At 32.9% G+C, this 15,532-nt stretch overlaps 1 protein-coding gene across 6 annotated transcripts in view; it reads right to left on the reverse strand.

Annotated features, from left to right (window-relative positions):
• Window positions 1-15,532, reverse strand: part of ARAP2 (ArfGAP with RhoGAP domain, ankyrin repeat and PH domain 2) — a 267,935-nt gene that overhangs the window by 33,239 nt on the left and 219,164 nt on the right. For all 6 annotated transcript variants that reach the window (XM_077136560.1, XM_077136561.1, XM_077136562.1 and 3 more), the window contains 3 exons: window positions 14,849-14,923; window positions 11,864-11,981; window positions 4,214-4,342 (listed from right to left, as the gene is read on the reverse strand). In XM_077136560.1, the coding sequence (XP_076992675.1) occupies window positions 4,214-4,342; window positions 11,864-11,981; window positions 14,849-14,923 (322 nt within the window). The remainder of the gene's footprint in view (window positions 1-4,213; window positions 4,343-11,863; window positions 11,982-14,848; window positions 14,924-15,532) is intronic.

Here is a 15,532-nt window from a genome sequence, read left to right on the forward strand (position 1 = left end):
TATAAATTTATGGTTTATTTGGGATAGAGATGCTGAAATTTAACTCCATATAAGATATAATGATAATAAAAGATGATCTAATAAGATTAGCTATGACAAAGTCTAAATGGTAATTTAAATGAAGTTCTAGTCTCCCTATTTCAATGTCTCAGTTATCAAAATCCATGGAGTAGAAATTTGACGACTATTATCTTTCTTTTCAAGCTAGTTAACTCCTTGTCAATAATGACAATGGCACAAAATGATTCTAAGAAATAAAATGCTGCTTTTGAAAAACACAGGACTGATTTTAAAGTAGAGGCTACAGAAAATTCATTAGTCCGCATATACTTCTAAGGTAACATATTTTAGTTTATTACAGTAAATGAATGAACAGAATTAAGTGTAGATGATTCTAGAATCTATTCCTACTTGTGATGTCTATGTTTTAAACAATTCAAATAAAGTGAGAAAATTGAGGAAATTAGAACCCTACACTACAGTAATAAACTTATTATTTGATAAATTTTTGATATAGCAAGATAGTGATGAAAATATGTCAAACAGTATATGCTTGCAATTTGATCCCTAATCAGAAAAACTATTAATATACATGTGCATGCACACAGACACAGACAAATATGTGCTCTGTGTGGATAAACAGATACAGATAATAGTAAAATTTGTGACAGCTAAGTACTAAGTATGGGGAGAACGGGGAGGATACAAAAGATGTGACAGTGTTACTTTAGGTTTTAACAAAATAATAGCACATCCGGCGGGCCGCGGTGGCTCAGCGGGCAAGAGTGCTTGCCTGCCATGCCGGAGGACCTCGGTTCGATTCCCGGCCCCAGCCCATGTAAAAAACAAACAAACAAACAAAATATAATAAAAATAAGAAAATGTTTAAAGATGTTTCCCTTTCTTCCTCCCTTCCTTCCTTCTCTGTCTTTCTAAAAAAAAAAAAAAAAAAAAAAAATAATAGCACATTAGCTATTTGTTACTGGGAGAAAATGTGGTTGCAAGCAAATTCCATATTTCCAAGCTCTGCTGATTTCCAACATGGTTCCAGGTTAGAATAAGAAAATTTTAAGGAAGGAAAAGAAATCTTTAACACTGTTTCTTTCTGCTGGGAAGAGCAATAGGTTTTTCTGAGATGATTTGGTTTTCCTACTAACATATTGACAGAAAAATCACATTTTATTTACTTTCATTATTTTCCCTTTAGATCCCAATTCTAAGTAGTAGTGAATGTAATGAACGGAGGAATAATTCCAGAGTAGGGAGTCATTGTGATTGATTTAGGAGACATTTGTCAAGACAGAGACAAAGTATACTGAATATCTTACTAACCCGAAATCTAACGTAACATATTCCCCATAAGAGGTAGTTATATGCTCCAGGTTGCTACAAAATACAATTATAGGAAAAAATTATGACTTAAGAAGCAACTGAAAAAAAAACAACAAAAAGAAACACCAGTCTCCTTAAAATGGCAATCCTAAATTCAAACAGATGCAGAACCAACTATAATGAAAGAGATTATTTTGCTTTGACAATCTGAGTATAAATCAACCTATAATTAAAAACATTTATAAAAATTGTATGAGTTAGAAAACTAAAAAAGTATTTTTAAACATTTTCTTCATAGGTACTCCTATTTTGGACTGAAAATACATCACAACTATCATGAAATGGTTCAATTAATACATTTGCTGAATGTGTTACTCTAAAGCCTGATTATTTTTTCATGCAAGGAAACCTAATTTCCTGATAGAAAGAATTATAGATATTACAGTAATAAGTTCTATGTTGGTTAGACAAAGTGAGCGAGGAATGGTTCCCGGGTATTATGTTTCTAGGCATCCAGCTTCCATCCTGAGAGAGTATGAAGGAGGGTAAGAGAGTAGCATGAAAGTATGCTGCCACTTTACTCTGAAAAAGTTTCTTCCAATTCCTGACAATTTAAGCTGCCAGTCTTTCCACTTCCTGGGCTCTCCAGTTCTTATGCAAAGTGCCTTGTTTAGGCCTTGAAAAAAAACTAGATGTTTTCACAACAGGAGGACTCTCAATTTTCCCCATAGAGAGGATGCTAAGGAATATGTGAGGCATCATCATAACACCCAGTCTTCCTACCTAGTTTGCACAGAGACCAACGTACAGTTTGTCACACTATTATATCTTCTTGCTCTTAAACAACATAATGACTTTTAACTCAGGTGTGAGTGCTTTAAACCAACTCAATCTGTAGGCCACTGAGTTTTTTGGTTTTTTATTCCAAACTCAACAGCACTTTCATACTTGTATCCTTGCTTTGGGTTACTACCCCCTTCTTCCCTCCCCTCTTCACCCCACCCTCCCTTTATATTGTAGCCTTTTCAGATTATATTCTTATCTATTTTTATTATATAGCCAATCCACTAGCATTCAAACAACTTGTAATGTTGAGAACTAGAGAAATTTCAGAGGAATATTAGAAAAAATAAATAGGGCGATTCTCACCAGAAAGATAAACATTTACCTGAAAAGATGATTTATAATGTTCAGAAAAAAAATGAGAATCTCTCGTATTTATTTCATAATGTTGACAGGACTTGTCATAGGCTCAATATTTTTTTTTATCCCAGTATTAGAGTGAAAGAACAATAGAATTTGGGAGCTAGAAAAGATTTCATAGGTTATCTAAATCGTGGTTTCTCAGTTAATTCTTATAAAGAGCCGTTCTGTGTATTATAGGATGTTTGGCAATAACCCACTTGATACCAGAAGTAGTACTTTCCCTCCTACAACCCACCAAAGTTGTGACAATCAGAAATGTCCCCAGACATTGCCAATTTCCCTGCAGGGGCAAGATTTCCCCTGGTTGAGAACCATTGCTCTATGCCCTGGATTCCTATTGCACTCATACAACTAGAGAGAATTTCTAATGCAACCCTTAAGAAGGAATGGGAGGATGCAGTAACAGCAAATGTAGAAGTAGTAAAGAAATTTAAAATAATGTAAAGGTCTCTGGAAGGCTAAATTTCTATAGCAAAAAGAATAAGACTGGTTAAGTTTATTTAGATGCTAAAAAGAATAAAATGACACAAAACTTACTACACTGCTCACATTTTGTAAAAATACTTTCATGTAAGTATAAGATACAAAGGACAGTGCCATCAAATCAGAGATTTAACAGATTAACATTGATAAAATTAAGAGCTTCCTGACTGAACTATGGCTGGCTACTAGGCAGAGACCTGCCATCATAATAATAAGGTTTACAGCATTTAAGAGCTGTACCTCACTCACATCACTCTTTTTTTTATAATTAAAAGTATGGCCACTCTGTTCTGAACTCTACATTTAATAATGGTGTGATCTAACATAACTGAGTTTTCTCTTTCCTCATTTGTAAAATGCAAACGATAAAATGGGAATTAACTTCAGTTCATTATATAATGAACTATTATAAAATAATAATGAACTTCAGTTAATGATATGTGGTGATGATTATTATTTATTTTAAAAGTTGTAGTAAATTTCAACTTACGGAATTTCAATCCTTAGTTTTTGGGATTGGTTTATATAAAATGCTGTCAGGTAATCTTTTTCTGATCAGTCAGTTAATGCTAGACAACATAAAAATGAAAGAATTTCAAAATAAAAGTTTCTATCATCTTTGTCTTATATGGCACAAGTCTTACATGCACCTGTATTTTATCATACATGTGTACATACCATCTCCCATTTGGATGGCAGATATCGTTACTGGAAGTGTTTTAGTTCATATGTATTTTTTCTCTCCAAAATCACTGTGAGAAAAAGACTTATAGCAAACACTCAAACTCAAAGCTCATTGCTTGCAATTCTTGAATCCTATGAGAACTTTAAAGATTAACATAATTTAAGGAAGACTAATCACCAATATAAAAATTTGCACATAAGCACTGCAAATAACTCTTAAATACACAAATTATTTTTTTTTGAGAACATCATCTGGGAAATATCAAATTAGCCAAATATTATCATAATGCTACACACTAGAAAAGGTACAATTCTGACCCTTGATATTCCTATCCATATATTCTTACTTTTTGTCTACAACCTGAGAATTTTCTGACTTCTACTGTGAGTAGACTCTATCTCTAGCTACTCACTTCGATAGATTTTTCAAACACCACTTGTTCCGTAATAACTAATACTTTATCACTGAATTTTCACTGTAGTTGCAATGTGAAAATATAGCACCTACCACTGTAGTGTTTAATCATGTCAACGGTTAAGAATCTCTTCACCACCAGATAAGCAGATCCAGGTTCAGCTAATGAACTCCACTGAAGTACCTGCTCCAATACGTTTTCTGTGTAGTGAAGAGGGCGTTCTGCAAAAAACAGAACCCAAATCAAATTGAAAAGAAAAGCATTAAGATATGCATTTTAATTTTGTATTGTGAACTTCAAAAATTCTTTTGAAAAGATCTGTATACAAAACACAACCATATCTTACGTCACATAATAATAGCACTAGGACTACATATAAGAGATCCTAACATTAGAAACACAATTAAGCATATAATGAAATTTTCTCTCCACAGAAACATTGTTACTCAACTATTTAAGAAAAAATCATAGGTTTTTGTTTTTAGTTAAACTATCAGAAGTAACATTACTCTCAGCATAACAAACTGATATTTTACTGTATCATTTTAATTCAAATAACATTCTGGTTTGTTTAGAGAGAACTATTTGAATACATATACTTTATTAATTCTAAAAGGACTAGCAAAACAAATCTTGTTCAGTACTAGTAAAAAAGCATAAAAAAAGCATAAATTACCTTTGCACATCCTAACAATATTAGCATTTTATAATTTTGATCAACAACAGTGAACAATTTGTAGCTGATGTACTCATAGTCAATTAATATGAAATTATAAAAATATAACTTCTATACAGAATATATTAGTATAATTAAAAATAGCACTGAGTAAACCATGTTTTATCATTTGTAGAAACATCAATCACAAATATTATACGGCAATATGATAGATTCACTTTTGAGATAATAGGTCAAGAAGCAAGACATTTAATGACAGCTTAAAGACCTCTCTGTTATTCTATCCTGGAGGAATCTTTAATCATATACATTTTGTTTTAGGAAACTATTTTTTAAATGCACCTCAAGTTCTTAGCACAGAATATAAAAAAAAAAACAGATCTTTTATAATTACAATCAAAACTTCACAAGATTTTTTTCGCTGATCAAAATATGCAAATCAATTAATAAAACTAAACAGAAGCATATGCTGGGGAAAAATTTCAAACCTTTTCACAGAACACTGAAAATAGCACACTTGAAAGAGCAAGAACAGAAGATCTGACACGAAGGAGTCTGTGCAGCTTCCCTAGTATTGGAACCACATGTAAGTCAAATCAACTCAACCATCTTAAATGAAAGGGATCCGCTACGTGGGCTTTTCATTTTTTGTTATACTCATATGAATGATACACAAGAAAGAGTGTATCAAAAGCATCATACTCATATATGACCCATAGGATTTTTATTTTTAACATGGGAAGGCATCACCTTTTATTTTTAATTTTTTAACATGGGCAGGCACCGGGAATCAAACCCGGGTCTCCAGCATGGCAGGCAAGAATTCTGCCACTGAGACACCACCGCACCACCTTGACCCATAAGATTTTAATTGGTAACAAAATTGCAAGAAAAAGGGTCAAATACATTATATTCTCCCTAATAACAGACTTCCCTGCTATGACCATATCATTCTGGAAGCCTCTATTAATCCAGATCCATAGAAGGAGAGATAACATGTCTCTGCTTCCAATGTAAATAACCAGATCTTTGTTTCCTAGTCAGCAAAATGAATACCACTTATACAATTTGGGTTTTTTGTAACAAGCCTATCTGTTATGACAATGACAATTTAAAAAAGAAAGAAAACTCTTTCATTCTTCAGGAAAATATCTATGTCTTGTTTACCTCCTGCACACAGCACAGAGCTGAGCACATAACAGATGTCAATTAATACCTGTGGAATGAAATATGTTATAAATTATCTTGGTGGGCCATAACTTGAAGCAAAGTATTTGCGGATGGATCAGCAGACACAGTATTTTGTGATATACCGATCTTGCTTTTCTTCAAATAATTAATTAAAAATCTGGGCAAAGATCATAATTGCCCATAATTTGCCAAAGTTGTAATTCAATTTTTGATAACCATACATTGGTTGTCTTATATTAACGGAGACTGAAATTAATTGTATTTATAAGTAAAAATAATGATAGAATAAACACTCCTTTTCTGTTTGCTGCTAGGTAATTCTTGACTCTACTACTTGCAAGCTCTGAATCACTGTTGATTACATTAACAGCAGCTATTTATTCAATAACAACTATATATTGGGCATTATACATTGGATGCTTTACGTCAGTTATCCCTTTTAAATTCCACGTAGATTATTATTATTCATATTTCACATACCAAAGGATTCCAGTGATTTAGCTACTTGGCTAAAGCATACATCTGGTTAAGAAGTTTTAACTCCAAACCTGTCTGACTTCAAAGCCCACACTCTTAAATACTATATTTGGCTTCATTTCAGACAAGTTTACAAATCTCCCAAGGTGGTTTTCTCACATGTAACTTGGGGATAAAAAGTCCTAAAACTCCAGGACTTTTTTTGAGGATTGAACAAGATAACCTAACCAAAAGTAAAAAACAATTATTAGTTTCACTTTTCCTCTTTGTTTTCTTATTCTTAGTGGAAAAATGGTAGGGAAATTATTCTGCATGCAAGAAGGTTGATGATACTGCAGTTGCCTTGGAGATGAGATTGATATTCTTAATTAGAATACAGTACTTACTCTTCCCTACTATAAGATTAAAATGGTAATGGGACTTTCAAATGTCAGACTACTTATGTTAAATAGGGTCATTATTACAAGCAGATAATATAGGATTGCTCTAAAGTGATCTTAGTTATAATGAAAAATATCACAGCAGGTATAGCGGCATAAAACAGACATATAATTAAGTCTTTTTCTTTTAAAAAAATTAGTCCCATATGTAGTTCACATCAGTATCAAAGTATGAAAAACTTCAGGAGAATGAAAACCCTGAAGATCCAAGTTTCTAGGTAAAGAATGGAGCTTGAAAAAAATGGATATTAACATAAGAAAGGTCAGACTTATAAAATGACATTAAAATCCACCTTACAAATGAGATAAGATACAGGAAAAAATGATGGAGTCATAACATTGTTGGAATACGAATTCCTACAAATAAACAAGTTTTTACTTATCGTTATGTTTGCAACCACCTGCCATGATAGATTATATGGTATACCAAATCATCTGGCATAAGGGCATTACTAGAAATAAATATAGCTTATGTGCATATCATCTCTGCTATGAAAATCACTAAAATTCAGAGTAATTATTTGAGAGCATGTTACAGAGGTGATTCTTTGGGTAAAACATAAAGTTGTCAATTGTTTAAAATCTTGGTCACAGAATAAACTCGGCCTCCCTTGTTAATTAGAGCTATCTATGTTACACCTGTAATAACAGCTGTCATCCTTAAATTTCTGGCAGTACTGACACAGGGTTCCTAGAGACAAACACGAGTTCCCGATAATTAAAATCTTAATGCCAAACTTAGAGTTCTAAGCAAATGTGTTTCTGTCCCCTCCACATAATCAGTGGGTGGCAACACTTTATGTGTCAATCACAAGCAGGGCTTTAAAGAACTCTGATTAAAAATAGACATTCCATATTATAATGGCCACGAAGAAGAAACCAGAAATGTTTTCGATATGATATTGCTGCAAGGAAAGGAAAAACCGATTCATAAACTTGAACCTCTCAGTGAAGTCCTTTTAAATTGTGCTCCTCAGAGAGTTATTTTTTTTTTTTCCAGAACGTGAAGGACTTAAGGTGAAGTCTTAAATTACTATTCTTTAATTTTAAATTTACTATACTACACGTTAGTTATCCTTTAAAGTACACATTAACTCTTGATGGAAGCAATACCAACCCTTAGGGTGTGTTTCAGGTTGTCATAGTAATTGGCAGCAGGTGGTCAAAGCTGCTTGCCATATTTCAAAGAGAGGTACAAAAAAGAATTGTTCTTTACTCAGAAAAATTTTCAAATGTTCTACCAGACATTTATTTGGAAGGAAAAACTACTTAGAAATTATTTGAGCCTAAAATCTAGCTCAGCAAAATATTTTATATGGTTTTAATATGCATTTTAATTTTTTTCCATGAATATATCATTTAAGAAAAAAAAAAAAGATGGTGCTTTGCTTTAGGCATAAATTTTCTAAGAGTCATTCACCACTTCAAAAAAGCATTTCACCAATGATGGCCATGGTTACTGAGTCACAAATACAACAAGCTTATGTCAGTCAGTCTGCATTTGTAACTGTTACATACTATTAGATGATTCCATTTATAGGTTTAAGAATCTATTTCCACTATCTTATACCTCACAGGAGTGTTGGAGCATTTACATGTGGTAATACATATTTTCCTCTTTCTTTTTATATAGTAATAGAGTTTCAAGTTCATTTTTTAAAATGAATGTAAGAGATGATCTCAAGACAGCAAAGGGAATATTATAAAATATTCATACAAAAGTAGCTTTGGGTACATGATGGGGTAGAAAACCATTGCTTTAAAAATTATAGATACCTAAAAAAAATAAAATCCAGTCTTCTGGTTTATTTACTTATATCTGATTATTTCATTACTTGTAGGATTTATTTTTATGTTAGAAGAAAGGACCCATTCCCTGCTGACATTCTTCTATCAACTACAATCTTATCTTGTGACTAACAATGTCTTTATATCTATTTTCTTTTTATGTGTCACTTAAGCTTCCCTGCATATTAGCAGAAATAGATTTTAACATTTTGGAAGGTTAGATGGTACACAGTGGTTCCATCTGTCTCACTATAAGTCATATAATCACAGGCCCTTTTGTTGCTCCCTTAGCATTGTTCAATCAGAAACAGTGAAAACAATCTTAGTTTTCTCTTCTAGCAATTTCTACTTGTGCAATTGAGCAAATAATAAAACCAAGCCACCTTTGAATTCTTAACTTCATCAAACAAATTGTTCCTCGGTGTGCATAGGTGCTTCTTTGATTATATTCAGACATTCAAAAAGTAAAAAAAAAAAATAGAAAAAAAAATTAAGGTCTCCTAGTTTTTAATATTTTATATATTTCTCCAGGCTAATATTTTTAAAATTTTATTATGGTGAAGAGGACAAAAGAAAAAGAAAGAAACAAATACATATCCTCATATCATTGTTACCATTTGTCAACAACTATCACGTTAAGTGAATAATCAGTCATTTTAGAATAAGTGCCTCTTGATTTTTGTAGATGAAGTTTCAAAACAACGTTTCCGAATATAATACAAATCCTTTTCTAGTTACATATGATTACTTCCTTTCCTCTTCCCTTCTATACTCTTCTCTCAGTTGGGAGGACTGGTGCCCAAAGTCACCGACTTCTGGTGCTCTGACACAGGGATATGCTTTAATTTGACTCAGGTTTTGAGAAATTAAGGTGGGTACGGAGAGGACGACCCAAACATGCATGACTCATTATTCTGCTCTTGATCTCCAAAAAACAACAGAAACAGAAGCATGCAGGAGATAATCAGCCATCCAAGCACTATCCAGGGCTTTGGGATCTCCTAATAGGTCCTAATCTACACTCAGGGATCAACTTCTATGTGTCTTCCACTTTGGGATACGTTTCTTCAAGAAGCAATAATCCAGGTTGCTCAGAGCCAAAGTGTACCCCCTCAATTAAGACATTTGTGGGATGCATCCCACAACAATGCATTATGATAGAGCTTGTAAGGGATATAAAGGTCTCAAGTATATAGTACACACCCTAAAAAAACATAAGGTTTAGGGCACCACCAGAGTAATACACATTACTATTTACAAGGTGGACAATATAAAGTATTATAAAGCTATAAACAAATTACCAGAAAGATTAGTACAATTACGTTCATCTCAATATCTATATGGGGTAAAAGACAGTTAAGCTGGACCTTGAAGAATGAATAAGCAATGAGGAAACGACTAAAAAATTTTAAATGGACAAACAATATGATCAGTTTTGTGATTCTGAAAGATGACTCTGGCTGTTAAGGCTGATAATTATATTTTACTTCTAAATAATGGAAAGCTGGTAAACTAGGCAGCCTATGTCCTCATAACTTAACAAGAAACAAAAATCAAAAGACTCTACCACCTCTGCACACAGTCATACAGAATAACACTTCATTAACTCAACAGATAATAATTGTTTGCCTAGTGCACAGTGCTTGGCACTAGAATAGAAAAAAGACAGTGTCTCTCTTTATAAGGAGCTCCCATCAAGAAAGATAATATAAATCCATATGATAAGCACTATGAACAATATAAGACAAAGACCAATGATATCTTTAGTAAGAGATTTAAAGGAGGTAGGCAAGTGGAGCAGATGGCAGAAGGGTCAATGTTCATTTGAGAAACATCAGTTCATACATTTTAGACAAGCACAAAGAATTGAAGGGAATATCTATAAAAGACATATAAAATGAGAAAAGATGGAAATCAAGATTGGAGCAGGGGGAACACAGTGTTTTGGGAATAGAGGAAGAAGAAGCTACAAATAAGATAAAGAAACATAATTAGAAATCTAGGAGGAGAATTCAACAGCATGAAGAGTGAGTGAAGATTTTCAAAGAGAAGGATACAGCGATTAACTATAAATGCCACAGATAGGGCAAGTAAAATAGAGCCATCAGAATTGGTCATTAGGGGGTCACAGGAGGCATTTACCAAAGTATTTTCAATAAATGAGGAGGATTGAGTGCAGATGTAGAAATATAAACAGACACCAAAGTATGAGAGTCATTCAGTCTTGGCAGTGTAAATTGAAAAATAACATTTTAACATGAATTAAATTCTTAAATGGTTATGAATTATAAAAAGAAAAAAGCAATAAAAACATTAAGAGGGAACAAAGAAAGACAAAATATTTGAAAAGTCCATTTCATTTTTAACATTGAAACATTCCTAGCAGTATGCCATGGAGTATTTCAATGTTGAATTTTAATTTTTGTCTTTAGCTTGTGGATAGCAAGATTAGATTATACTTTTGGCAGTCTGACAGGTACACTTGAAGGGGTCCCAAGACCTTGGTAGGAATCAATTAGACAGATGGTCAAGGTAAAAAGACATTCTGCATCTCCTTTTTTTTTTTCCCCTAGAGGTCTTTAAAACCAAATGGTGTCATTATAATGTTGAGCTTATTCAGCATTTGACTATGGGGGTAGTCAAGGAGTTTCAAAAGCTCTTTATCTTTCTCTGCCTTTGGGATGAAAGAAGGTAAAATATTTGATGCACTGAAGATAGATTAAAAGGAAAAAGTTTAAAAAGAAGCTTCCATTAGGCTTAAAATAATTTCTGTAAAATAATAATCTTCTAAATCATTTTTTCCTTGCTCCCTCTTAAATCAGTCACATGCAGAAATAAGGCATGGAGTCATTTAGAAAATTGGTACAAATCAAATTGCTTGTCCTTAAAAACAAAGGCCTTATTTCCTGGGGCATCAACATAGACACCTGATGCTTTGCATTATATTATATTTTTATGGTTCATAACATAATCTAATTATTTTGAGTACAATTGTAGGAAGGCAACCTCAAGTGGTGATAACATATATCAATACATGCACTGAGGTAGAAGGGAATGTACAATGAGATGATAATCATTAGAAAAATATAAAATATTAGTAATGACATTTTATAAAAATAGTATTCTTTCATACTGGAAATTCAAGAATCCCTAGTATGAAAATCACTCACCTAGCTCTTCATTTTCAATGACTTCAAATGTGGCCCAGATATCACCTTTTGCAGGAATGATATTTTTTATTGCAAGTATATCATTAGTTAATTCTTCTGCTTCCATCACAGGTGATATCTGCAAGAGAAGCAAAATCTCTTCAGAAGTAATATACGTCAGATTCAGAAATAGGTTTATGACATGGCAATAAAACTACTCCATTCACCATCTTATTATACTCAAGTCCCTTCCCAATATATTTAATAAGCTTCTCTAAGCACACAGAGAAAACAGTATCTTCAGATCTTCTCCATAACATGCAATACATTTTAGTGTAAGTGCAAAAAGATATTACATTATAGATCAGGAAGGGTATTTTTCTCTCATCGAGTGGCAATCAGTTCACTCAGAAGGGAAAAATGAAACTAGTCACACACAGAAATACCTTGGCCAGACAGAAAGTCCAACAGTCTTCTAGGAGTATAACTTTTCAGTATCAGCTCTATAATCAAGAGCTCAAAATGTTTGGTTTATTCAGCTGTGGCCCTAAATTATACACAGTTTATTATATCCGCCACGTGAAAAAGCCTCAGAGTTATAGTGGTCTGTGGTATGCCCAAGTGACAGATGGTGGGATACCAAAGCATGTGGCAGCCAGGATTTCAGGGCATAGGCCAGCATCTTCAGTGCCAGCCTGCAGGCCAGTTCTACAACAGTGTCAAAGCCTCAGGCCATTGTATAAGCACATCACATTTTCAGGGAATTTGATTGATTTATTCTTGTTTCTATTTTTGCCAAACTTAAGAGCAGGCTGATCAAATGCAAGCTGGTCTTCTTCAATTAGAATTAGTTACAATGTTAAAAAATAGAAGATATTTTAAGAGATAGAACACTGCTACTTAGTTTGCACATTTTCAATAAAAATATATCTATTTAAAAATTTCGTTAAAAAAAGCATGAGCTCATTTCCATCATTTCCATTTCTCTTGCCCATTTTTACTCATAAGCATACTGCACATATATAAATCACATAAAAAATTTCATTACACGTAACAAATTGTCTATCTTTTGCACTTTGTGGATTTTAGTACTTTCTTTGGAATATATTAATTATATAATGATTCCATTTTTTTCTATTTAGAAAAGTCCAATGAAAGACAAATAAACAAAATAGCATGTGGGGAAAAAGAATAACATTAAGTAGTAAGAAACCATTAGCAGATAAATAATTTCAGCGATGCTGTTCACATGGTTTTGAAAATTTTAAATGTAGCCCTTTCTTAAAATTTGTTAATTACTGAGAAATAAAACTTATAAATCAATAGGTAGGGCTCTGGTAGAAATAGGCATGGAAGACAGAAGCTCCTTTCCTTAGAACTCCATAAAACACAGTTTGGAAATCATTACACTAAAGAATATACAGATCAGTACAATAAATATCAGGTTTGAAGTTTGACAATCCAAGTTGGAGTTCTTGCCTTAATGCTTTTAATTATAAAGATGCTATTTCTATTTTGGACATCACCGGGTTCACATGCCTCCTGGAATGAGGTGATGATCACCTGAGATAAATATAACTACGAGGCTTTGAAAAGTCTTAAGCATTAAATAGATAATAGCAATTATTTTTGTATAGTATTTGCTGTGTTTTTAACATGTATAGGTGAATTTAGTCCCTTACCTGCAGAGCCTTAAAATAAGGTGAGAACTTTTCTCAATTTTTCTATGTCTCTATAAACAAAGATAAAATTTAAATGTGCTATTAACGAGTTTATGTGTAGGTTAAGTCATTTGCCTTGAATACTTCTAGCATTAATTGTAGCTGTGTTGCATACTAGTTTCTCAATTCCCTTATGATCAACATCATATGTTCAGCACAAGAAATACAATGGGTCAAAGGGTGGCACGTCAACTATCTCTGTCTCATTAAGAATAAAGCCTGTGATCACAGATTTCAGCTCTATTTAAGTAAGGTAACTGGTGCCCTATGGCCTTGGTACATGTATAAATTATAAGTTAACAGTTACAATACATTTAAAAATATACAAATTAAGTTACAATATATTTAACATGACTAAAGTCCAGCAGTATCTAATGTATGACTTTGTTTAATCTTGGACTTTCAAAAACTCTGAATGTAAGCTGAATTTTTACTGTTAGATGGCAGAATATATATTCTTCATATATACAAAGTAGTTTTATAAAGTAAGAAACTGAAATGTCTGTTAATTCTCTATAACACACTAATTACTGAATATGATAGTAGAAGGATCTATTTTAAATTCAGAAATGAACAACATTCCTAAGGAATAAAACAGTTATTAATCAAGTAAATTGCAAGCAGACAGTTAAGGTCTAAGATAAGACAACAAGGGAAAAAAAATAATAACTATAATTATAATATGGGTAGCAGTAATAGTTATTTATTTTGAATACTTACAATGTACTAAACAGTTTGCTAAGTGTTTTTTTTGTTTGCTTGATTTTTTTTTGGGGGGGGGGGGGCATGGTCCAGGAATTCAACCCGGGTCTCCTCCATTAAAGGCAATTAATAGGGTCCACCACTGACCCACCTGTGCACCCAGCTTGCTAAGCGTTTTACATGGATTATCCTATTGTATCCTCACATCAATGATATACAGTCAATACTGTAAGTTTTCCTCATATTACAGGTGAAAAAATGAGACTCAGGGTAAATAACTTGCCTAATGTTCAGCAGCTAGGAAGTAGAGGAGCTAGTATTTGAGCTCAGGTTATTTTCTAGAACCTACAGAAAACCCTAACCATACCCTAAGTCATGCAAAATATTCTATTTCCAAATGACCAAAACATGGAATTTCCGGAGGATATTGACATTAAAAGGCAATCATGTCATTAGTCATGGTTTGAGTTCAGGATGTAACATAAATAAAACACAAGAAACATTGGAGAACTCAAGATGTGAAAATTAATGCTAACACTCGTGATTTACAACAGTACCCTCTGCATTGATCTTCAGGACTCACCCGAATTATAATACTACAGTCGGGTTCCTTCCTTTCTACATACACTTCAATTAACAAATCTCCAGCTTGAGAAACCTAGGAAAAGGGAAGATGTGAAAGACAGCATGCTAAGTGTATTGCAAGAACAGACATACATTTAAGACAGCTGAAAAGTTCTAGTTATATTTCTAACTACTTTTAAATAATGAAAAGAATTCAAATCCCCCATTTACAGTACAATGAGCCCTACTTTCCAGATGTGTTTGATTAAGGACAAGGAACCTACACAAATATTAGAGTCAGCAACAACTACAATATAATATTTAACCTCTTTCTCAGAGCTTTGCATCCAAGAAGACTCATACATCAATGTTGAACAATGAACCTGGCAACACTGGAAATATGCCCACTTCAATAACAGTTTTAAGAGTTATCACTATGCACTTTAACAGGTTAAACAAAATGAGGAGTGAAAATGAGCCATATGTATTATGCTTTAAGCATCATAACAATCATTATAAAGGAAATGCATATTGCTAAACTTTTTGGAGATACGTCTAAAAAATTATAACCTGACGATAAATTAGGTCAGACCTGTACTTAAACTACATAGAGATAGATTGCAAATATATCCAAAAACAAAAAACTAACAGTGAAGAGCTAGAATAAGGCAGACAATAAGGAAATTGTTTATCTTTAGCCAAG

Source organism: Tamandua tetradactyla, chromosome 19, assembly GCF_023851605.1.
Source record: "Tamandua tetradactyla isolate mTamTet1 chromosome 19, mTamTet1.pri, whole genome shotgun sequence".
Taxonomy (NCBI): domain Eukaryota; kingdom Metazoa; phylum Chordata; class Mammalia; order Pilosa; family Myrmecophagidae; genus Tamandua; species Tamandua tetradactyla.